The sequence below is a fragment of the Xiphophorus hellerii genome, chromosome 7 (genome assembly GCF_003331165.1).
Source record: "Xiphophorus hellerii strain 12219 chromosome 7, Xiphophorus_hellerii-4.1, whole genome shotgun sequence".
Taxonomy (NCBI): domain Eukaryota; kingdom Metazoa; phylum Chordata; class Actinopteri; order Cyprinodontiformes; family Poeciliidae; genus Xiphophorus; species Xiphophorus hellerii.
In genome coordinates, this window is record NC_045678.1 from 13,996,664 (window position 1) to 14,022,595 (window position 25,932).

A 25,932-nucleotide genomic window follows, 5' to 3' on the forward strand; every position below is an offset into this window, starting at 1 on the left:
GGTGGGATGCAACACAACTTATTTTAGGACTTCATTCTTTAAAAACGATCAGTGCAACAAATCAAATTGGAAATTATTGACATCTCAATTTTTTTTGTAGTGCAAACAGACAAAAAGCTCTGATTTCAGGAGAAAATTTAAGTTGTTGTTTTCAAAAAGACTAAACACAAATAATATGTTATACTGCAGATATGCTCATTACTTGGAACATGGCACATAATAACCAACATTACAAGTGTATTATTAAAGGAAAAAGTAAAAATGATTAGAGTGTTTGCAATGCATTTCTCCTTTGATATGTATCTGGTCACATCTAAAGTTTTGTTTGACAAATTATATAATTTTTAGTTTTGTTTACTTTTTTCTTTTGCTACTATGACTGAATACATAAATTTGATGTTAAATATTAAAATATAAAGGAGTTATTAAGGAAAAATATGGAATAAAAATGCTGTAACTAACCTAACTCACAGGAGATAGGTTGACATTTTTAGAAAGAGAGCTACAGGAAATAAATTCTACAGGAATTAAATTCCTCAAGCTTAGAAGCCAAAAAGCTTTTATTAGATGAAGTGTGCTCTTAATGTATTAAAAAAAACATATGCTGGTTAGCTGTACAGTTGCACAGTTAGTAGAACTGAATGAACTTTGCATGTTCTCCCTGTGAGTGTGTGGGTAATCTCTGGATAATCTGGCTTCTGCCCACAGTCCAACAAACATTATAGTTAGGTTAACTGATCTCTAAATTGTCTTTAAGTTTGAGTTTGTGCATGCATGGTTCTTTGTCTTGTGTGTCTCCATGATTTACTAGTGACTTGTACAGGGTGCACCCTGTCTCCCAATGACTATTTGAGATAAGCACCAACCCGCCCTACAAGTATTAGCAGCCAGGTATAGACAATGAATAAAGTCAGCATCCTTTCAATGCTCCTAATGGTCTTTTAAAAACCAGGACTAAGTGGACTGCAACATGCTGTGAACAAAATTAATTATTTCAAATTCAAGAAAAACTGAATTTATTTTCAAGGCCAATCGACTTGGCCTTGACATTGTTTTTATGTTTTACTCGGAAAGAAAAGTATTTTATTTATGGATAACAGGAGCTTTTTATCCTTGAAAAGATTTACTCTGAACTTGTCCTCTAGATCCAGGATTGACCTCTCTACGATCTCATGATCTACTCTTGATCCTGTTAAAGGTGCCTCGCATTGTGTTGCACCAGATCCTGTATACTTCTAAGGTCAGTTCACCAATGCTAAGAAGAATAAAACATTAATGCATAGAACATCATAGGGAAGCACAAATACACACCCCAGTCTTTGTTCTCAAGGGCAGTCCAAGTTTATGGCTGTATGTGGATAAAAGGCAGCGTTGCATTGACTTGTCAGACAGAGGAATACCAGCCAAGCATGAGTGAAGGGCTAGCCTTTAGAAGATTAGCCTCATCATGGAAATTATAGCAATTAGGTTGCTGGACGCAAGACTAAGCTGGCAGTCACACAACGGCTGCCTGTGTCCTGCGAGCCACAACACCCGACATCTGGCAGCTTATTTAGACAATATACACACAGACGGTGTCTGCTGCATATGGGCTAAAGCACACACATAGAAATATAACTACACCAAGACAAGGGCTGAGTTTGTGTTCTGCAATTTTAAACATGAGTGCATCTTTGTGTTCACTTAAGCTCTGACGCCACATTGTGCTCATATGCTTATTATGTATTGGGTACTTACTTTTCATTGTAAGCAGGAGATTCTGAGGAAAGGAGTCCTTGTTTTTGCTCAGAGATCCAGTGAGGTCATATGAAATCTATCAGGAAAAACAAACCGTACAATGACATTTTTTAATATTATAAAACTTTTTGCAACATAAAAAGACGTGCAACATTTTTTATACTTCATTTATTGTATTGTATTTTATTTGATTTAATTTAATTTAATTTTATGGTACTAGTTGCCTTTGTTCACAGATACCTGACAGGGAATGGGAAAGAGAGAAGTGGGAAGAGAATAAGCTTCTTAAAGAGACAGAGCACAATATCATTGCATCAGATATGACATCAAAAATTTTATCTAAGTTATTTTTGGTATACAGAAAGAATTTTCATAGCAATATTAGGTAACATAGCTACTTGATTGTGATATCAAATGGCACAATGTTCCTGGAAAATAAATAATAATCCCCTCTAATAAACAAATACTATATACAAAGGATATTGTGTGAGTGGATCTATTTTCTTCTAAGATAAAACCTGATGTCAGTTCTTCTCTTGACATTGATAACTTATTATTTCAGGTTTCTCATAGCATAAGATATACAACAGAATGGACCTGGGATTTCCTCAGTGAAATTTAATGGGATCGCAATTAAAATTGCTGCTGTTTACAACAGATTTGAATTTTGAATCTGAAAGTGCTTGATTAGAGTCAGTCTCCATATTATTGTTTCTCTTCTTGAACTCGTATTCTTGCCATTTTCTTTTTTTGATGTATGTTTGGTGCCCCCCTTTGATGTTAAAATGTACCCCACACAGACCTCTTGGTGAAGATGACAGCAGAGATGACTGGCAATAAATTCCCCAGTAGGGATTTTTATCTGCCACAATGTTACCTAGCAACCACATCAAGAAGCTGTTTTTTTCTTCTATTTTTGACATTTTAATAAACTTTCTCTAAAGTGTCTATTTTAGAATGTGAACATTTTTTAGTCATATCATTGTCACCACCAGACTAATATTAGATCCTGTATTTTCCAGCTAAACAGGTTTAAAGGACCTGTCCTATGAGTAATTCCTACATTGTTATCAAAAACAAATATTGTTTTATTGTTGTATATACTGGCTAAAGTTAGAGGACAACTGTAAATGACAGGTTTTCTGAGCTGAATTCAAAGTTAAGCAGACCTATTAGTGGTCATAATGACACTACAACTGACTGGTGTGGACATTTTTCATTAAAACAAACAGACCTGTCCTGCATAGTGGCTGACAGTGAAAGCCGGGCCATGGTCTTTGAGAGGGGGGTTGCCGTTGCCATCCTTGGTGGTGAGTGAAAGCCCACAAATTGAACTGGAGTCCAGCTGGGCAGACAGCCTCTTGTAAAGGGTTTGCTCTGCAGGCCGTAAGCTCTGACTCTCTTCATCCAGCACACACAGCAGTCCCTGAGGCCTCTGGAGTAGGAACAAACATATGCTCTCGTTATTTATGTTGGTCATATTTACAAAGCCCATTTGATTCCAGTAATGCATTATACCTTCTGACATTTCTATTGATCCCTGTAGAAAAGAGTCCCCCTCCCCCCCTCCGACACAAATCAGATTCAGTGCCACTCTTTGTTTCAGTCGTCCTTTTGGGTCGATGTGGATATCAATATAAACAACCAGAAATTAACCTGGGGTGTGGCTATTATATGGTAGTTTATTTTTATAAGTTTTTCCAAATATTATAACCATATGAAAAAATAAAAATAAGTATTACATTTTTGAAACCTGACAGGCAAATGTCACTTTCTGTGGTTATGAAACATTGGATTTGAACATGTGACTTTGAGTTTTGAGGTCTTGCGTCATGTGAAGAGGGACCAAACTGGAGCAGACTGGTCAAAACCAGATGAAAATACAACCTGAAGGAAGAAGTCCAGCACGGCGACGTGGCTGTTGCCAGAGACTGGGATCTCCATGGTGATGCCCTCCTGCAGACACTCAGCCTGCTCCTGCTGGAAGAGCACCTCAGAGGCGTACAGCCTCAGCCGTTGGTTGATCATGTTCACGCACAGCTGGAATGCACACAGAGAACACGGTAAACACGTATCTCAGCCCACGCAGTGTAGTTCCTCAGAGACAGGCTGCTCAATGTTTTGAAAGCAAACAAAGGAACAAATACAACCTCAAACATAACCTGCTGTGGCAGTCAATGGGCCAGAAGTAAAGTGACTACTCATGTAACACAGCCAATGTGAAATTAGCCATTAAAGGGACCACAGTGTGGATTGTGAACACACTAAGGAGCCTTCCTGTCAGCTGTTCCACCATTTCAAAGACAAAGTGAGCTGCTGAAATCTTTCCTGTGGAAAGAACAACTCGTGTGTCACGTCACTGCAGTGTATGTAGATTAAGCTTTTTCGCAAAGGTTTATTGCGTATAATTTAATTGTGATCAGACCAATCAATGCTGTAACAAATGGGGAAGGAAACACCAAACCATTTTTTTAGGTTTCAAAAGATTAGCTTTGTATGGGATTTTCTTCTTTGTGCCAATTATAAATTATTATTTTAATTCCTTTTTGAGAATTAAAGTTGTTGAAGGAACACATCTTTATCAGGAGCCACTCAGAATACTTGTTTTCAATTATAAATTAAGCATAGAGAATTGCAGTCTGAAGATGAGCTCATAAAACTTTAGTGCAACTGAGAAATGTTTTCCTTTCCATTGAGAGGACTAATGTCTTCATTTTCTGCAGTCATTTTCATGTTTAAACATGCAAATAAAAACATGTGCCATTACTGAAAACCGATTATCTCTGTTTTATTATATTATAATAAGTGCATGAAGAGCTACATGCAGGTACAGGATAAGTGGTGTTTGGAAATGCAATGCTTTGGAAAAATTATGCTTCTGACATGTAGTGCATTGGAAAATAAGTATCAACAGGTTTAATAGATCACATTCTAAAATTACAGATGACGCATTGGTAGAAAAATAGAAAACAGTTGTTAGTTTTATTTTTGAATGAACTTACATGTTACATGTTGATATGAAATGAATTTATGGGGGAAAAATAGCAACAACCACATTAAACTATAGTTCTCAGGTATTTTACAAGTATGACCAACCTGGTAAATACTAACGTTTCCAATTACCATTCTACTGGAAGACACACACCATAATGTGTGGTGGTATCTTAAGCAGTAACAAATTAAATTAAATTAAATTGACATATATAGGCTTGGTGTGTTTTTTTTTTCTTCTAAATGTAGGTCTTATATGTTGGGAGCTGTTTGTTTGGTTACAGGGGCATGTTTTTAATATTCCCACCAATCTCAACTTCAAATACCAACAAGGCTACTGAATGTTTAAATAAATTCTGTCATTTATTTCTGCTTCTGAGGATCTGTATCTGAAACTAAAAACATAAAATGCAAAGAAAACCATTCTTAGTTAAAGTATTTCATTATTAGTTAGAGTAAAACAGAGATCGCTTATCACTGCACACAGTAGTAAACCACATTACCCACCAATTATCTGGCTAGTAACTGGAACACGGTTAAATTGGGTTTCAGGTCATTCCCAGATTTACATTCTGATCTCAGAGGAATGCTATTAAGTTAGCAATTGTTCTGCAGTGCTCGATTTGCACTGCATTTCTTTTTTTGCAGTTTATTTAAAGCAGAGATCAATTTGCTTCAACAACTCCTTTTCCGGATGTTAATTAGGTTGCAACAGTACAATCATTTGAGAACTTTGGATCTAAAAGACACTTTTGAAAAGCTAATGTTTTTTATTCACCTCTCAGAGTCATGCAACACTGCAACCACATTGCCACGACCCAAATTTTGGGGTTCCTTCGTCATACTCTGAGGAGTAGGTATAACGTTTATAGGAGCAGAAGGTCATAGTTGTGTTTTTGTTTTCTTTCTGCTTGTCTATTGTTTGTCTCCCAGTGAGTCTAGCCCATTAAAAGCTTAGTCTTAGGCAGGTGGTTGATTGAGTTAGTTCATTAGCAAAGTGCTGAGCAGGTACAACACAGACCAACAAACCGTTCTAATTAACAAGATCTAATAACTCTGATCATGTCACACATGGGTTCTGTGTTTGTGAGTTTCTGTTTGCGTGCATGAGTGTATAAACATGTCAGAGCTTGTATGTCACTTACAGTATGTGCCATGTCTACGGTAAATGAGCCTCGTGTTTGTTGATCCAAACGTTGCTCCTCCCTTTTTCTCCTCTGCAAGTGTCTCATAATGTGTGGTGGTATCAAGAGGCGGATCTGAATTAAGAGTTTTAAACTGCTACAGATAATTTCTCTAATTTCATTGCTTTTGTCTGTCTCCCATATACTTCAGTTAAACTGGCACTCTCTTTGACCTGAAATAAATGGTTGTGCAAAGCCCTATGGAAGTAAATATGTGCCATCAGAATTTGAATAAAAAATGCCTCTGAAATTTGAATGTTGTATATTAGTGCTTACTTTTTCAGTGTTAAAATAAATTCAGAATATATTTTTAACCTAAAAAAAATTCAGTGTCATTATTTGTACATGAAAAAAAAATTCAGTGTCATTATTTGTACATGGTTGCAATTTTCATTTATTAAAAAAATTCACATTCCTATTTCAAAGTGATCAAATTTTCAATATACATATTTTTCACAGTTTAAATTTTCAGTGTTAAAAAATTCAGCATATAAAAAATTTCAACTTTTCAAAATTCGAATGCAATAATTTCAGTGTCCTCCAATTCAACTTGCTCAAATTCGCTGTCTCAAATTCAACGTCTAAAAATTCGCTGTAAAAATGGCGAGGTTACTTCAGGTCACAGACATTAGCAATGGATGTCAGATTCCAGGACCCAGCTAATCACGTGACACAACCGTCATATTGAAGAAATACCAGCGTCACCGAGGCTGGCGACCATGGAGGCGAACGCAAACCCAACGGTGAGTTTAATGCTTTCATATTTCTGTAGTATATTTTATTTTGCGCATGAAGTTTGATACATTACCTTAAATCTTGATTTAAAACACGGTTTTGGGCCGTTGTTAATCTTACACCATGTAGTGCTGGCATATTACCTCTCGCTACCTCCTAGCCCCCCCAGCCCCTCCCCGCTGCCCCACACCCAATTTACCCCGTTTTATTTCAAAAAGAAATACCACTTGCGTCAAGTCTAGAATCTTGAAAGAGAACTGATGGGTGGCGACTTTCTGGGTTGTTTGATGTTGTCTTAGGTGAGACTGAGACAGGCAGTCTTAGTAAAGTGTAATTTTTCAGGAGATGCTACCGCTAATGTACTAAGCTAATATGGCTGCTGCCTTGTGTGCTTCAAGGAGGGGCTGTGAACACTTCCGACATTAATTATAACCACAAACCCATTCTGTTCAGCTACTGTATTGTTCAGGTGACTTCATTTATGAATGAATTAAGACATTTATTGTCATTACAACATCATCCAAAATACTGCTTCTCTTATCTGACAAATGTTGATATACAATATTAATTTACATTCTTTTTACCTTGCGGTATAAAACCTCGTTCTGTTACTTAGCAACACTATAAACAACTCCCTTTGTTTTTTCAATTGATTTTAACTCATTTTCAAGAAAAATATATGCTTGTAAGTACATCTGTTAACTTATTTTAGACTAAATATCATAATTTAATTTATATTACTGTGATTTCCCAATACTGACCTACTGATTTCAAAATACTTTTTTATTTTACTGACAATTTTTTTGACATGTTTTTTTTTTCTCTCTTTTCAAGGAACTTTTGCTGGATCACATTTTTGATAGACTCCGTGATCGTTTGGAGCATGTTCTTGAACGTATGCCCCTGGATCTGGATTTCCTGGACTTTATCTGCACTCAAGAACTAGTTTTTTTAAATGCCATGTCTTGTCAGATAGATGTTCCTTCAAATATTTTGGACGCGCTGGCTCATTTGCACAGACTAATTAATTTAGAAAAACAAAGTGAAGAACAACAAACAACTGTTGTGCATATTGAGCAAGGACCAGCTGGGCGACAACGGATGGTCATATCCTCAGACTACCTTTGCAGTCTTTTAGAACTCCATCTCCCTGTCCCATGCATCGCCAAACTCTTGGGTATATCTAGACGGACTGTATATCGACGGATGGCAGAATCTGGTCTTTCAGTGAAGGCATTATACACCACCATGTCAGATGATGACTTAGACCAATGTGTGAGAGACATTAAATCCAGGCAGCCTCACTCTGGGTACCGAATGGTAAAGGCCCTTCTGCAAGCCAGAGGACTGAGGGTGCAGTATGATAGAGTCAGAGCGTCCATGCATCGTGTAGACACCATTGGAATGGCATCACGTATGGTCCAGCTAGGATGCATAGCTCGACGGACGTACTCAGTTCCTGGCCCTCAGTCTTTGATGCACATTGACACCAACCACAAATTAATACGGTAAATCATTTATCTTTTTCAGTGAGGGGCTTCTAACTTTGAAGTGTGCTTGTTAAATAGATTCAACTCATGTAGAATTTTTTTTTTTTCATAGCATGTCTTATACCTTTTGGAAATAAAAGCACAACTTTTTTCAGTATTATATACATTGGTGTATAAAGTGTGACCACACCAGCCAGTGTCCTGCATGTTGTGCTTCAATATAGCCAAATATAAGCAGTACCTGATCTTCCTCTGCAGACCTCGCTTCAAATTAAATTCAAATATTTTCTTATTCTAAAGGAAAATTAAATGTTGTAACTCATTAATTTAGGTTATTCAAAGAGTTATTGCAGATAGTGATGACTGCTGGCAGGAAAGATCTCTTGTAGTGTTCTGTATCACAGTCAGTCTAAAGAAGCCTTTGACTGTAAATACTCTATTTTCTCAAGATAGTTTCATGAAGATGTTGTCAGAGTCAGGGTTGCCCAGCATTTTCTATTTATGAAGAATCCTTCTTTGCATAAGTATCTCCAGAGGTTCCACATTTGTCCCCAGAACAGAACCAGCTTCTTTATTAGCCTTTTTAGTTCCCTGGTTCTGATATTGCTGCCCCAACAGATGACGGCTGAAGAGATGAAGCTCTCAACAACAGACTGATAGAAGATCTGCAGCATCTTCCTGCAAACTTTGAAAGAACTTAACTTATTCAATAAGTCCAATTTGCTCTGTCCCTTCTTACAGACATGCGTAATGCAAGAGAAGCAAGCCTTTTTAGTGATGATATTTAATGATGATGATGACATACTGTATTTTCTGTTCTTTTTAGGTACAACATTGTTATCTTTGGTGGCATTGATGGTTTTTCTCGAAAGGTGCAGTATCTTCTATAAATTCATAAATGCAGAATTTCATAAGCTATGAAATTGACTGTTACATTTTTGCTGTGTTGTGCAGATAATGTATCTTGGTACAGCTCCCAACAACCTGGCATCTACCACACTCGCTTTCTTTCAAGGTTCAGTGGAGGAGTTTGGTTTCCCCCTCAGGTAAAGGTTTACAGTCCATCTTAATCCTTTTGAGCCAAGGAAGAAAGATTAAAAGTCAGCATCAACTAACTTTTCTCCAAAATATAGGAGCTTGTTTTATATCAATAGGTTTTGAGTAATGATGAAAAAGTGAAACCTTACCGTAGAACAAGACATTTTCCAATATTATAACTTAGAATTTTGGAATAATATGTAGTTCCACTGTCAGATTATGTCGCTTATAACTATTACTTTTTCATCAATATTAAGAACTTATAGACTTAAAAAGAGCTTGCTGAAAAGTTACTTGTAAGTTAGTTTTGTCTAATCCCCACTATTTTGTATCTCCAAAATATATTTTTGGTTACAAAGAATGTTTGAGCTATGCTAAAATTTGTCATTAATGTTGTAATTATAGGCAAATTATGAATACGTTACACACTTATTTTAGGGTACGTGCTGATCAAGGGGTGGAAAATGTGGACGTGGCACGACTTATGTTTATGATTCGTGGAACAGGAAGAAGCAGTTTCATATCTGGAAAAAGTGTGCACAATCAAAGGTTTGTACAAATGACAAGTTTCAATATGTGATGCTTTTCAATGTCTATAGTAACATTACCTTTGTGTGGTTTTCAATATGACATGATTTGAAGGGCAGTTTTTAACCATTTATTACTAAATAATTGAAGGATTGAGCGACTGTGGAGAGATCTGTGGACAGCTGTAATTTGTTCTCTGTGGGACAAGGAAGGTCCCATGAATATGCCAAGCTCTGTACTCTTTCCATTTGAGTATCAGAGAGCCTGGATTCTCCTTCGAGCTGCAAAATACATCACAAAGAACTCAGAGGGGAAAAAAAGCAAGAAAGAACTAGAATAGCATAATACACATGAAATTCTATTTTTATTAATTGGGGGGCATACAGGACTGATGGTTTCCCTGATGTCTAGGTCTGGGCAGTCCTCCAGGGTGACAGTTGCTGTTTCTGGACTGCCGCCAAATAGAACATGAATAACAGCAGGACTAAGTCCTGACAGGCGTGGTCCTCCATGAAGGAAAGCGTGGCCTATCATTCTGCCAGCCACTAAGAACATGTCACTTTCAACAAGAAAGTGAGAGGCTGATGGGACCCAGTGGCCAGGTTCTCCTTCGAAAAGTCGTGTAACAATGGAGTTTCCTGTTCAATACATCAACAATATAAGAAAATAAGTAATACAGATGCATAAAGACCAATGTTTAACCCTATACTGCCTCACCTATATTTTGGCTACACAGTGATTTAATTGATTTTTAGAAATATTGTACCTTCTTCATATCAAAATGTACAACAATACATGAAACTGAATGTTTGAATTATCATGATTAACCAACATTGAGCTTTTACACATGACAGATGTTTGTGTAATATAAAGTGAACACAAATGACATACCAAAGTTTATAGAAAAACCCAACTTCAATTTTTCCAGTACGGTTGAAAAAAAAAAGCGGTTTACACCTAGTCCAACAGCAACATCTCCTGCAAGGTAAATATTTTCACAGGTCAAACATACTTCGAAATGAAAACAAGTTATGTGTAAAACCTGTAACTTTTAATTACTTTACCTTCAAGCCTACAATTAGGGGGGCATGCCCATTGCACATTTGGTCGCTTATAGAAGGAAATCAGAGCCATGTCTTTTTCTGCAGGGCTGTCTCTTAAGTCCATCTTCAACAGCAAGGGGTTCTCCATTGCATGTATTTGGAGGAAATGGTCTGCACAGCGAGAAATGGCCTTTGAAGCATCGCATATGGTATACCAGTCTAAGAGGGAAAAAAAATAAGTTAATGTAGTTACAGAAAAAAGTTTAAATTTGACACAATATTTGAAGAGCTTGGGCATCAAAAACAAAAACCAAAGTAAGGTCAGGGTAAAAAAATAAAAACATAAAATGTAACTTATTTTTTTTCAAAAGTGGTCAATACCAAGTAAGCGTTAGAACACATGCCAAATTGGAAGACAATTTCTGTGTAGCTGAAGTCAATGCTTGTGACTACCATTATTTGTGTCCTAAACAGATCTACATAAGCACTTGCTTTCAACCACACTCACCATCACTGCCTGAAGAATATAATGTAGATGGCCCAGGCATTGTTTCATTCATTTCTTCTGTGGAATGAGGTCCTGTACTTCTGAGACAGTATTTATTATTACACTTGCTTTAGACAAAGAAAACCGTTTTGACAAAATTATTATATAAAGTAAATACATACATTTCTCCACAAGAAGAAGCATGTACTTCTATGTCCTCAGTAGGATATATGTTTGCACACACCGGACACTCTTGCATTGCTGCTGTCACAAAGTAATTGGGATATTGTTGTAGTGAAGCAGACATCTAAAAGGCCACTGTATGATATTTAAACATTTCTTACATATGTCCTTTGCAGGGTTGCAAACATCAACACCAGCCACATCAGAGGGCAAGTCTGTTTCCACACATGACTTTATGTGGTCAGTCAAAAAATGCAAGGGAACATCTACTCTGCATTTCTGACACATGGCCTTTGGCATGTTTGCAAATGCCTCGTCATTCAGCTCAAGAGGATCCGTGCAAAGTTGTTCCTGAATAGGGACTATGAACAGGGTTTTCCCGCCGCGACTCGCAACCTTCAACATTGTCCCGGTATAGCCATCATCTTCAGGACCAATCAAGGTCAAATTGCGTCTTCCCCATCCACCTACAAGAAACTGTGCATTATGACTTTGCTTCAAATCAAAGCACAATATCAATTTGCTTGACAACCACATTCAGAACAACATTTGGTGATGAAAAAAGTATTTCTATAATTACAATCATTTAATTTGTCAATGTTCCATGTTTTGTAAAGTTAATATATCATCTGCCCACTTGCTCTTTTATGGATGCCTTTGTTAACGAGCTGTTCTACTGCAGCAGAGAGTCTATAGATGGCATGTAAAAGAGTTGCCTTTTAGTCCTCCAACATTGTGCGCCTACACAAAATTTAAGGATATATGCAATAACATTGGCTGCACAGTGGCGCAGTTGGTAGCACTGTTGCCTTGCAGCAAGAAGGTCCTGGGTTCGATTCCCGGCCTGGGTCTTTCTGCATGGAGTTTGCATGTTCTCCCTGTGCATGCGTGGGTTCTCTCCGGGTACTCCGGCTTCCTCCCACAGTCCAAAAACATGACTGTCAGGTTAATTGGTCTCTCTCTCTAAATTCTCCCTAGGTGTGAGTGGTTGTTTGTCCTGTATGTCTCTGTGTTGCCCTGTGACAGACTGGCGACCTGTCCAGGGTGTACCCCGCCTCTCGCCCGGAACGTAGCTGGAGATAGGCACCAGCAACCCTCCCGACCCCATTAGGGACAAGGGTGAACAGAAAATGGATGGATGGATGGATGGATGGATGCAATAACATGCAGAGGATCCGTAGATATGGGTTAAATACAGCCATTGATGGGACCAGGAGAGCATTTTGGAAGGGGTGAGGGGGGCTCAGATTGTTGCTCTGAGACCAAAAGTGGTGTAACTATTTGAACAGCATAACTTGTCTGCCAGTTGTATTTCTTTAGAAGGAAGAAATATTTTAAAGTCTCACACTAACAAAAATAATGAAAAGAACATTTTTAATAATATTAACCTGATATCAGCCACTTCATCACCCACCTGCAGATTTGTAAAGCAGCCAACCCCCTGTAATAGTTTCCAGCTTTGGAAAAAGAACTTTAAGCGTCTCACCCAGCTGTAAAAGAAATATGTCAAATTAAGACTCATCAAAAATGCAAATATACAGTGATTGTTCATAATACAATATTAATACATGCAATGACAGCCCACTTCATCAGATCAACTTGAAATGTTCAAAAATGCAAAATGACATAGCCAATCAGAGAGCAGCATTATTGTAATCAGGCTTCTAGATGAGCTGCTTATGTTCAAATAGAGAATCAGAATGGAGAATAAATGTTATTGAGGTGAATTTAATGGATCCTGCATTCAAAACATAAGCCTGAGTAATTTAGAAATTACAGGTCACCAGTGATTTTCACCCACATACATCTCCAAGATTTCAGGCTGGTGGAAGACAGACCTGATATTTAATGAGTGGAAGTTCTGAGTGGAAATATCTTGTTGATACCAGAGCCTAGTGCAGACTTGATTGACAAGCATCAGACAATAGAAAAGGCAACATGAACTCAGAGAAGAAGTGGTCCCAACCAATGTTCTGCTAAGACGGAGAGCAGAGCTATCTTTAGGGCTGACACAATAGATTTATCAGACTAGTCCACTGTTTAAATAATTGTGGCATTATGAGGAATTACCTCGTTGTGCGTTATGCTCTCATCAATGTGAGCTGTTTTCCGGCCCAATCCCGCTTTCATGTGTATCAGTTGATCATCTTCTTTTGGCGTTTTTTCATAATGTTTTGGTAGTAAATAAAAAACCACATCTAAAGGTTTCATCTTTTTCGCCGGGACCAGGCTTGTTGGAGGAAATCGTCGTTTTCCTCTTCCCCTGTTGTAAAGTCCAGGAAAAGATCTGTTGTACAGACATTTGAAGATAACCAAATTATATTGTATATTTCATTTCAAACATCACTTTGAAGACATAAATTATGACAAATTAGACAGTAGATTCAAAGAACCACTGAGTAATTTAGACATACATTGCATAATACAAAATAATAAAATACAAGGATTATTCATATGACCCAGTTCAAGAATTATAATAGTAAGTCAATTTTGATAGAAATTGACTTACTATTTCTATCCCAAGTCCCAAAAATGTAATATCTTTTCTGAGAGATTTACATTGTGATGATTAGTTGGTGCAACAAAAGGTAATAATATTTTATGCCATATCAAGACATACAAGTGGAATTTTGGAAAACAAATAAAGGTCTTTATAATAAATGCTTCAAAATTGAATTTACAATAAATAAAGTTGTCATTTACCTGCTCATTTCCATTTGGACAGATGGTTCAGTTTGAGGTACCCTACGACTGTTGGATGACAGAATATATTAGTATACTGCTATGATCAACATATTCGAAATATACATATTCATTAGGCATAAGGGCAACAGTTGAACCTGGCATTCTGGTTGGTGAGGTCTCCTCTTCCTCCACTTCGTGGTCTTTCAGTTAGTAAATTAAGCAAGTGCCTTGCAGATTCAACAATAGCATCCTGACTACTCTGTAGTCACAAAATATATAAAAGAGAAAAGTAGCAGTTGAAAAAGGATCACTTAAAAAGGAATTTACACTTTATAAGAATGATCACTTTTACTCAGGAAAACTCTGTGCTGTAGGGTTGCCACCTTTCAGAAATTAAAATAAGGACGCATGCTACGCCCATGTCACCCTTCTTTCATATGGTGGGATGGCCGGTGGAGTGAGACAGCAAGAAATAAAGTTATGTGCAAATATGTATGTGAAGGCTGGTTCCAGATCAAATTTACCACGGGGGCCAGTAGTCAATGTTTTTTCATGGGGTTATTTACAAAAGGATGAAACAAAAAACAGATGTATTAAATGATCCCTGATCTAGCAGATGGAAAGTGTCATTCTATTTCACGAAAGAAGCTAAAACTGCAGTACCATAAGTTTTAAAGAACAAAGAGACAGTATAATTTCTTCAGCTCCCCTCTTAATTTTTTAAAAAAAATTGCTAGCATTCATCCTCACTGACACTGTTCAGCCTGGGATGTGTGTCTTCCCCCCTCAGGTCTGTATCTTTGCTAGGACATGGTAGAGTATCGGTTGAGGACGTTTTAAAAAGACGCAGGTTGAGAGCGGCTCACCACGACTGCTAAGCTCCTTTTGTACTGCACCGCTGGCCGGGTCGACCCAGGTCCAGCGGTGCAGTACAAAAGGGGCTTAGTGTCCGTCTCTAGGCAACCGTGACATCATCATTGGTCCGAAGCGTTCTGGGGTCCTTGCTAGCTCCCGCCACAATTTAGCTGACCTTAACATATCTTGTGCTTTATTTTCGTAATTATTGTTACACTAAATGTTTATATGTGTGTGATAGGCGGTACTGTCGGACATACAGAAATACGGTACAAATAGCGTCTCCTATACGGGGCGATTCGGTACTTTACGAAAAGGATGGCAATCCTACTGTGCTCTTCTCCCATTAAAACTGTAGAAACTATATCAAACACAAGTAAATCCACAGTTTGGTAGGCAACTGGTATTTTGGATGATGTTGTAATGACAATAAATGTCTTAATTCATTCATAAATGAAGTCACCTGAACAATACAGTAGCTGAACAGAATGGGTTTGTGGTTATAATTAATGTCGGAAGTGTTCACAGCCCCTCCTTGAAGCACACAAGGCAGCAGCCATATTAGCTTAGTACATTAGCGGTAGCATCTCCTGAAAAATTACACTTTACTAAGACTGCCTGTCTCAGTCTCACCTAAGACAACATCAAACAACCCAGAAAGTCGCCACCCATCAGTTCTCTTTCAAGATTCTAGACTTGACGCAAGTGGTATTTCTTTTTGAAATAAAACGGGGTAAATTGGGTGTGGGGCAGCGGGGAGGGGCTGGGGGGGCTAGGAGGTAGCGAGAGGTAATATGCCAGCACTACATGGTGTAAGATTAACAACGGCCCAAAACCGTGTTTTAAATCAAGATTTAAGGTAATGTATCAAACTTCATGCGCAAAATAAAATATACTACAGAAATATGAAAGCATTAAACTCACCGTTGGGTTTGCGTTCGCCTCCATGGTCGCCAGCCTCGGTGACGCTGGTATTTCTTCAATATGACGGTTGTGTCACGTGATTATCTGGGTCCTGGAATCTGACATCCATTGCTAATGTCTGTGACCTGAAGTAACCTCGCCATTTTTACAGCGAATTTTTAGACGTTGAATTTGAGACAGCGAATTTGAGCAAGTTGAATTGGAGGACACTGAAATTATTGCATTCGAATTTTGAAAAGTTGAAATTTTTTATATGCTGAATTTTTTAACACTGAAAATTTAAACTGTGAAAAATATGTATATTGAAAATTTGATCACTTTGAAATAGGAATGTGAATTTTTTTAATAAATGAAAATTGCAACCATGTACAAATAATGACACTGAATTTTTTTTTCATGTACAAATAATGACACTGAATTTTTTTTAGGTTAAAAATATATTCTGAATTTATTTTAACACTGAAAAAGTAAGCACTAATATACAACATTCAAATTTCAGAGGCATTTTTTATTCAAATTCTGATGGCACATATTTACTTCCATAAAGCCCTCACTTCCGCTTGGATTGGAGGGCATCCAGATAAGGAAAGCCACTTATCCTTCTGCCATGCAGACAAAAACACCACTGGCACACGAGGGTTCAGAAGCAAAGACAAACACCGACTGCCTTTGGTAAAAGCTGGAAGAAACAAGCTGCTCCACAGGGGGTGGAGGAGAGTGAGCTTTGAATAGAAGCAATAAGCACTTAATTGAGATTTATGAACTACAGTTACACACAAACACAATAGGTAAAACTTCCTATTCAGAGTAAGCCCCCCAACCCCCAAAAAACCCTACACAAAACTATATGGGATGTCCTAACAGACAGAATTTTTTCAAGAATATACAAGATAAGGAAATAGGTGGGGAATGTCAGGTAGTTTAAATTGTAAAAAATGTTCAAGTAATTTGCCAAAGGGTTTCTGCAAAGGCTAACAGAATAATGTGCAGCATGTGACAAGTCGGGTTCTTTTTCATCCATCCAACTGAGTTTCAACAGGATCAGTCATCCTGCATTTTGAAGCTTCTGATCTGGCAGCCCTATGCTCAAGAACTCTATCTGACAGTATTTGGAAACAAAGTTCAAGTTGCATTTTGAGGACCTGACAGTCTATCCCTGTTGTTGTCGGCATGCTGGCTCATCCCACAAAATCAGAAAGCCGCTGTCCAGATTCACCATAGAACTGTACTGAATATTGAGGGAGAGCCACCTGGTCATGGTTATAGTTACAAAATCTAACAAATGCTGAGAGGAAGGATCTGCAATAATGCTCCCTTGTGCACCTATGACGCAGTAGTTTGTCACAGAAGCAGCTCTCTAGTTCAGCTTCAAGAATGAGGAGGGAAGCTTTTTCGTCTCTTGGTGAACAACTGCGATAAAGCTTGGGAAAAATTGTTGCAGTCAGACAAGACGAATTTGGTCAGTTCTGAGTCCTAAGTCAGGGATCTTCAGCAACCAGCACCAGCAGTTGGGCCTACAGTCTATTGCTTTTGTGGTTGTTCGATAAAATACATAAAAGATGTGACCCATGTTCTGTTTTTCTGCACCAAACAAAAAACAAATACCATAAAATGTAAAGACTGTACTTTAATTTGTAAGGGAGCACACCTAGGAAATCAGTAGGGGATCAAATACTTATTTATCCCCCTTTACGTCTTCTTATTTATAATTCTTAAAGAGCAAATAGAATAGGATTAAATTGATATCTGCAGTTTAAAGCTTCAAAATTGCCCAGATAACTGGGATCTTTATATACCTGAAATAAATAAACTGCACTTCCCATGTTTTATGTTGTACTATTGTATTCTTTGGAATGCTGTAGTATTTTTTTTTATTATTTTTGGGGTATTTATACTTTTTCTTACAAAGTACAAAAACAAAATTTGGCATGGAGAGAAAATATAAAGCAAACTTATGTTTAGCATCACCTTAAATTGAGAACTTCTTAAGCTGCTTTATCCTTCTTTAACCTTGAACTTCAGGGAAATGTTTTTTAAATTCTGTTGTGATCACTGAAATTGTGTGTTTTTGTAAAAAAATAATTGTGTTTTTTGTTTTACTGTTATGTGTTGGTTCTTGGATAAAATAGTTTTCTAAAAACATGGTTTCTGTCTTCTAACTCATGTTGAGAGAGAGAGAGAGCAAGCAAGAGAGGAGGGAGACTACAGCCTACGTGTAGCACACAGTCAGTCATTGTGGCCGTCATCAGTTCATTTGAGGACAGTTGAAAATCACGCCACAGTCAGCCACAGACCTCAGCTCATTCATTACAATTACACATGAAAAAATTCCAGTCTTAAACAGATAAGAGTTCCAACTATTTCAACAATTTGACTAAAATTACAAGATCACATTTTTCAGCTCAGAAAAGCCAAAGGGATTCTATTTAAGGCGAGAGTTACACAATATTAATGTTTGAATTGCGAAAATCTAAAAGGGACAACCAGATCTCACCTGTTCAAATTCATTTCTTTGAAATTCTTCAAACCCAAACATGTCCAAGATTCCAATTTCCATGGCAGGGTCGCTGGAAGTAATACATCGAGCAAAAAACACACAAAGCATATTCATTAAAGCAGTGAATTTTATTTCCAGGATCAGTATGAGTCTGGTGTGATGCTACACCAGCAGTAAAGCCTGAGGGTGTATATGCAGAAACATCTGACAAAAAGGGAGTGCCATGAATGTGTGGTTGACAAATTTATTATATTTAGTGGTATGTGCGCAAACAAGGCAAAGCACAAACACATTCCAGAAGATGCACTGTGGGTTTTCTTTCAGGGTGTGATAACGCTCAACAACATTAACAGCAAAGATCCCATGACCTCCACCTTGTGCTGTTTTGTTTTTGAGTGTGTTTTTGTAAGACCTCCAAACATTATGGACCTTGAGTGTGTCTGTTAAATTTCTTCTTGGATTTCATGGTGCATTCGTAAAGTATGACGAATGTTCACTCCACAATGAAGCCTACAGTACTTCAGCCTTGGAAATGTGACTATTTGTTTGCAATGACAGCTATATACGTCAGTGATAGGAATTTAGACACAAGGGAGCCAAAAGCCTGGGATTTTTTTTGTTGTTGTTGTGATTGTGAGTAAAAACACACATAACACATACCCAATGCTGTCATCTTGTCCTTGAAGGTAGTCGTTGATGCTGTTGGCCAGATAGTAGAAGAGTCGCCCGTAGATGGATTTAGCAAGCTGGTCCCTGTACTGCTCTGCCATCTCTACAGTGTGACGTCTAGTAATCACGTCACCTGAAAAAAACAAAACAAAAAAAAACCCAGGGTCATAGCACTCTACAAGAATGCAAGCTCAATTCTGAAAAGTGCCAGAAATAAGTAGCTTTCTGCAAATTCATTTAAAATAACTTTATCAGAAGACATCAACTTATGAAAAGAATGATGTGAAACATAAAAATCACTTTGTGAAATTTGCAAGTGATGGATTATATAAATGAATCAGTTCCCAGTGAAGTAAAATAAAAACTGACTCTAGTGAGGAGGGAGCTTGCACAACACTGGAAATAATTTTGGAGACTACTTGGTTGTTTTTGAGAGAAAATGATTCAGCTGATAAATTAGACAAATATAAATGTTTGTGATCTAATTTTCTGTTGTGTTTACATCATAACTACGTCAACAGTATTTCACATTAGTATGCAATAAAGTACACTGTGCCTTGTGCCTCTAGCTTCAAGGAAAAACAAACAACTGCTACTAAATATGATCTTCTACCTTACAAAAATGTATTGCAGGCAATGTTATCTTGTTCATCCAATAAATCCTGGTCTTCCTTATTAATCTAAGTGTTTTCCCATCTTTACTAGGATATTAAAATTGTAAGAGACTTTATTAAGCACTGCAGCTTTCCATTTGTCCATGTCATGCCAACTATTCTGCAAAGGGGAAAAAAAACATGTAGGGAGCAGCTAAATAACAGATTCACAGCCAAATGAATGCTACGTTTCTGAAGCAGAAGACAACCTTTTCTGAGATTTGTCCGAATACGAAATATCTAACAAGTAAAATTATCAATAAAATTATCAATACGTTCTCTAAAACCAGAGTAGACGTGCTCATGTTAGTCTAGAATGTAAGCAAGTTGCTCTTTCAATTAAGTATCAGACTGAAACTATGCATCAGGAAATGTCTATTTCTAAATGATTCAGATCAGGATCATGCACAAATTATCCTAATTAGGACATCTGTAATTCATACATTACCAGAAACTGGCAAATTCATACAGTATCACAAATTGGTACTGCACAAGACCATTAAGGCAGCCAAATCTATCGGTTCCTTGGCAAAGTTGCAAAAGGTTGTCGTTTCAGATTCTGTGATGAGTATTTCAATATTCTCATTTACATTAAAGGTTTCTTTAAACCTAATGAGACACAGTTAGGCCAAAAATGATGGCTTATGCAGAAAAAAAGATTACTTTACTCACTACAAAGTATCCATATTACTTCTAGGCAGAAGAAACATGTTGGTTAAGCTAATATGCAACTTTGAATCTAAGTCAGCCAGGAGGATATAAATAAGTTTTAGCTTGGATTAACTTAAGCAAGAACACCTGGTTTATCAGAAGGAAGTAGGCAGAGCTGAAACTATAGGAAACAAACTAGGTTAAAGACATATGTTTTTTTCATTAGTCAGGGTATTTCTCTGCAGCAAAATAAAAACCAGTATAAAGAAGTGGTGAAGGTTGTTTGATCAATACCTTTAATATACTGAACGTCAGAAGTGAGGGCAGTGCTTAAATCATTAGCGGACACCTGCAGCAGTCCAGCAACTGGGAAGAGAAAGAGAGACAGATAGAGAAATATCAGAGTAAACAACGTGATGAAAACCTGAAAAATACTAGCATTAAATAATAATGGTGTATCTGAAAGGTAATGCCGATGACCTCCCAGAGCCCATGTGATCTGATGATGACGTCACGCTGACAACATAACAAGCTGAACTCTGCCACAGCTGATGCCTGCTCAACTGATGGGAAGAGCTGGCAGGGATTAGTCACCGCTGGACTTGTGGGCAGAATCCATAAACAAGCAGCACAAACAGGTGATGGCAAACCCAGAAACCCTTTCCTGACATCACCAGCCATGACTTCACATCTCCCTGACAACGACTGGCTCTTTCCCGTCTGGGCACTGACGTTGTTGTTTACCACTTTGCAAAGGGTCGGGGGTCGCAGGAGCACATGGAATGAGTGCGCAATGAGAAAATAAAGCAGAAAAAAAGGAAAAACTGTGACTCCAACAGAGTGGAGTGTGCCTCAGACTTGCTCTTTCAGACTGTTTGTTGCCGGTTGCCAAACATGTAACTGTCTAGCACTTAGCTATTTCTAAATCAGACATTCTAGGGGAAAAGTGAGAGATAGGCAATGAAGACAGGATAAAGACGATGTGGGAGCATGATGGGCTCCACCCTCCTCATTTTCAGTAAAAATGTGGCTGTAAAGCCGAGGGCGTAGTTGTGACGGAGGCACTGACCTCTCTCCAGCAGCTGCATGTCAGAAGGGAAGGCTGAATTAGCATCTGTCAGGGCAGTGAAACGTAGGTCCCCAATATGGAGAACAGCAGAAAGCAGCGTGAACACAGAGTCAACTTCCTGGATGAGAAAAATAGAAAGGGAACAAATACGTAATTAGACAAAAATCAAGGATAATAAATAAAAAGGAAAGAGAGTAAATTTTACATTTTTATGATGTCTTAGAATCAGCATTAATATTAAACATATTTATTTAGCAAAAAAGGTTTGAAAACGTATTGCTACATTTTTGAAGATTTTCTTCCTGCACACTACACAAAAATAAAGTTTTTAAATGGTTTTTGATATAATTTTGAACATTATGATTTAAAAAAAAAACATCAGGAAAAGTCATTTGTTTTCTAGAAAACAATTAAGGCTGTAATAATTTTCTAGTTAATATGTCTTCAAGAAACAAGTGGAGAAGACCAGCTTCCCTCTATTTAGGCACATAGCAGAGCTACAAATCATTAAGGAAATTATTGTTTCCAATGTTTAAGAAAGATTAATGGAGATAGAAAGATAAAGAAGAAAAGCTATCCTAATAAGTCCAATGTAAAAACTGGTTGTGTTACCCCTGATGGCAACAACTGCTGCAAATTGTAATGACTCTTACATATTTCAGTGTTGGTGTATTGTTCTTCTTAAATGTAGTGGGTTTTTTTTAAAGATGTCCCACATTTGTCTAATAAGTGTATGGAATATTTAGTTGTTTTTTTGGGATGGGACTTTGTGTCTTGGGATTTTTTTTTTGTTCAGCAATGGTTTTGAACTTGGGACATTTGCATGGTTGCCATTTTGCCTCTTTCTTGTTTAATCATAAACACTGACCTAACTAAGGCAAGTAAGACCTCCAGTGCTTAGGTTGTTGTTGTTCTAGTGTGCTTTGAGACATCCTGAATGAGTTATTGATGCACATTTGGAGTAATTTCTCCAGCCAATCCTAGAAAGGTTTTCCATTTTTACATGTTTTGGGATTTGTGGATAACGTGTACTGCAGTAATTCACTGGATTTGACTGATGTCCCAAAGCTTTGAAAATAGTTTTATAAACTTTCCCAGATTATCAAAAGACCTAGTTTTTCAGTTTTTTTTGTAAATGTGTCAATGTTGGGGAGTGTTGTGTTGAATCTTAAGACATTTAAACCTCCTTTATGCTGTGATACAGATTTTTATTTATTGATTTATTTATTTTAAATGTAAAGCAGTGTCTGCGCATGGCTTGTTTAATTGAACCCAGAATTTTGGTTAATCACTGTTAATTCATAATGTAAACATGGGGGACAATTACATTACTTAGAGGCAGGTTGTTTTGGAAAGCTTTTCTTAATATTATTTGAAAACTGGATTTCTTTAATTTATTTTGATATTAAAATTTGCCAGATGATTTGAAACAACAAGGTCTGGGGAAAAAAAGAACACGCAATGCTGTTAAATTTCTTGAAACAGGAACAAAAGGAGAAAAACAACTGCTGCATCATGACATGTTGCAATTTGCAAAAACAAGAGTGTCTGCTTTCTCTCTCGCTGCCCTTCTCTCCTGTCGCAACGTTCCTCACTCTGTGCCCTTCAACAGAGGACGCCTCATGGAAAACCCCACTTTACAGTTGCCTCTGATTCTCTGCGCAGGGGGATGTCTGAGTAGGAGGGTGTGTGCTCGTGAATATGGGTGAATATGTGTCTGTGTGTGCGCCCTCTCAGGGCAGGATATTGGAGCTGATATCTCAGAGATAAACACAGGCATTAGTCTCTGTCTGACACTCTATACACAGAGCGACTCCCACCTCCCCTTTTCCTTCATGTGCACGGCGAAGATGAAGAGAGAGAGAAAGAGAAAGCAAAGCAGTGATATAAGGAGCGTTAATGACGATTGACCCTTGGGTCTGGACTGGGAGTCGTCTGTTGATGAGAGCTTAGACAGAGACCAATGGGTGGTCGATCACTTCCACTAACACTCTCCCACCCCCTTTTCTCTACCTTGCAGTCTTATCCAGTTGGATGGTAGTGTCCTATGATAACACCACCAGCAGCCACTGTATTCCTCCATCCCTTATGCCCACATGTATTGGCTGCTGCTGGATTAAAAGGTGAGATGATGGTCACCCACTGCTGATAAATGCTAAATGGATATTTAAGAATAGAACCTGAAATGGTTCTTGGGCGTTTTGTGTGTCCTCTCAGCTAGTGGTTCCTGGTGACATTAAGATGGAAGGAAGACACACTTCATACAGTTTTATTTGCATTTAGAGGCATTTTCAGATCTTTGCTTAGATGCTTGATTAAGTACTTTATGCATGAGGTGCCTTGAAGCCTTGGAGGTTTGAGTGTCCTCTCATCTGTCAGCTTTAAGTTGTATTTGCTGAATGAATTTATTTCACAAAACATATCTCAAAGTTTGTTGGGGTAATGGTTTGTTCCTAAAGTTAAAATTATTTGATTGGACAAATTGACCAAAAGTCAATTTCAATTTAAGCCTCCTGGACTAAGAAATGAGCTCTGTTGGATCTACAAAAAAAAAAAAAAAAAGACAGTGATATCTTGACATCCAAATAAATGAGAATAAATTTTTTTAATTTCAGCAGTTCAATTTGAATAGTAAAACTCTTACAACATTTAGAATCATTAAATTCAAGGTATTCTATTAACCGTGAAGTAATTTCTTTAATGACGTATAGTGCACAGACTTAACAGATGTCAACCAGAAACCCCTCAGACAGGATAGTAAGCCACAAAAGTTGCTAAAAAAGACTCTGTTGTACACTAAGTGTTGCATAGCATGTAAATAGAAAATTGAGTGGAAGGAAAAAGTAGCTTAGAAAAAGGAGCACATGCAACAGGGAAAGCAGCTGCATTGGAAGGACAGCATATGATACATAGGGATACTTTTTCAGTTTTCCAAAGTTTTTGTATTAAAAAATCATTCTTTATTGGTGTTAAAAAAAACCCCAATAAAGTTGGTTTATTGGTTTTTTTAACCAATAAACCAACTTTATTGGTTTATTGGATGAATAAACCAACTTTATTGGTTTATTCCACCTTAACCAAAGTGGAATAAACCAAAATGCATTTTGAATTTTTATTAGCAGTAAGAAAATAATTCACAGAAACAGAGGCCTAAAAAATATACCACATATGTGTGAGGTGAAGGGCGGAAATAAATCAACTTTATAATGATGTCCTATTTTATGGAGAAACAACAGTGAGATACTTTTTTCTTCAAGGTGTGTGAATTTTACACCTTAACCATATGCCTACAACATCTGACCAAACAGAACAAGCAGATCGGTGACCTGTTTGTTGAAGCCCAGGGCGCGCAGGGCTTGTTTGACTCCAGCCAGATGCTCCCTGCTCTGGGCAGAAGCCAGGGCGACAGGAGGGCTGTCTCCTGGAGTTGCACCACTAAGATACCTGGTGACAGGAAGATGGAAGGAAGAAACAATAACACACGCTTCAATCATCAAATTCTAAATACAAATTTCAATAATTCAAAATTTTTATTGCACAACAACATACCTATGAGCCAAGACATTATTGAGATAAAGTGCAGTCTTGTCCTCGGGGGAAAGGCCTTCGGCCATCAGATAGAAGATTCGAAAGTTTTGTTGCTGAGGCGGCAGGTGAACTAGACGGGTCTTTTCCAGCATGTAGGTGTAAATGTGGGCTTAAACAGGACACATGGTATTCAAGTCAGTACAAAAACCTTACATCATTATTGATAAACAGCTTGAAATTACTACCTTTTTAGTATCTATTTAATGGCAGGTATCAAGAATTTAAATTTACGTAGAAATGTTGAAAACCCAACAAAAAATAAATAAAAAATACAAATTAGGCATTAAATCAAATCGCCATGAAGGGATATTCTTTAGCTTTTACTGCCTCCTGGTGGTGACTCAAAGCTAGTAACCTGTTTAAAGCTGTGAACAGGTGTCTATAGTCGTAAACTTTTCCACAATAAGTGTGTTGGAATGCCAATTACTTTGATTTAAATCATTTGTGAAACAAACAAACAAGAAAGTAGCTTTTTATGTGAAATAAAATCAAAATAACACAGATTTAAAGTGAAAAAAATCTGGCTTTTAAAAGTTTGTTTCTTAGCTTTTCTCATTAAGACTGAGCACTTCACCCTGCATCCCAAGATCAGATTAGAGGAATTTTCAATTCTTGTAATAGAGCTTCTTCTAGATCAGGTCTGGCCTTTGACTAGGACTGATCTTCCCTTTAAAAGTGCATTTCTTGTGGCAAACTGCAAATTATAACTTACAAGTAAGCAATGTGTAAATTTCCTTTCCTTTTTCAATTATACACTATGTTCTGATGGTGTTTCACAGAAAACTGCAATAAAATAACATAACTTAATAATATTAACAATAATAAATATAAAGAATAAAACATAATTTAAAGAAAGGCTTATATAAATCTTCAGAAGAACTAACATGAAAGTATATATACTTAAGAATGAAATCTAACATGACTG

The 25,932-nt window shown here is 37.4% G+C and overlaps 1 protein-coding gene and 3 long non-coding RNA genes across 7 annotated transcripts in view; 1 reads left to right on the forward strand and 3 right to left on the reverse strand.

Annotated features, from left to right (window-relative positions):
• The window catches only part of myo16 (myosin XVI), a 122,294-nt gene that overhangs the window by 33,141 nt on the left and 63,221 nt on the right, over positions 1-25,932 (reverse strand). For all 4 annotated transcript variants that reach the window (XR_004339874.1, XM_032567383.1, XM_032567382.1 and 1 more), the window contains exons 16-24: positions 24,969-25,116; positions 24,746-24,863; positions 21,420-21,537; positions 20,645-20,716; positions 19,038-19,179; positions 18,375-18,447; positions 3,625-3,777; positions 2,972-3,172; positions 1,738-1,813 (exon numbers count right to left, since the gene is read on the reverse strand). Coding sequence is in view for 3 of the 4 variants with exons in the window: in XM_032567383.1 (XP_032423274.1) it covers positions 1,738-1,813; positions 2,972-3,172; positions 3,625-3,777; positions 18,375-18,447; positions 19,038-19,179; positions 20,645-20,716; positions 21,420-21,537; positions 24,746-24,863; positions 24,969-25,116 (1,101 nt within the window). In the remaining variant the exon portion in view is untranslated. The remainder of the gene's footprint in view (positions 1-1,737; positions 1,814-2,971; positions 3,173-3,624; positions 3,778-18,374; positions 18,448-19,037; positions 19,180-20,644; positions 20,717-21,419; positions 21,538-24,745; positions 24,864-24,968; positions 25,117-25,932) is intronic.
• LOC116722952 (uncharacterized) lies at positions 6,354-9,895 on the forward strand. The gene is made up of 4 exons (XR_004339875.1): positions 6,354-9,009; positions 9,092-9,183; positions 9,614-9,724; positions 9,854-9,895. It is a non-coding gene; the product is annotated as an uncharacterized LOC116722952 (long non-coding RNA).
• Positions 9,893-10,688, reverse strand: LOC116722954 (uncharacterized). Its single transcript, XR_004339877.1, has 3 exons — positions 10,595-10,688; positions 10,088-10,341; positions 9,893-9,984 (listed from the first exon to the last, which is right to left on the reverse strand). It is a non-coding gene; the product is annotated as an uncharacterized LOC116722954 (long non-coding RNA).
• Positions 10,792-16,182, reverse strand: LOC116722953 (uncharacterized). The gene is made up of 7 exons (XR_004339876.1): positions 14,257-16,182; positions 14,120-14,167; positions 12,831-13,703; positions 11,578-11,883; positions 11,416-11,494; positions 11,255-11,334; positions 10,792-10,965 (listed from the first exon to the last, which is right to left on the reverse strand). It is a non-coding gene; the product is annotated as an uncharacterized LOC116722953 (long non-coding RNA).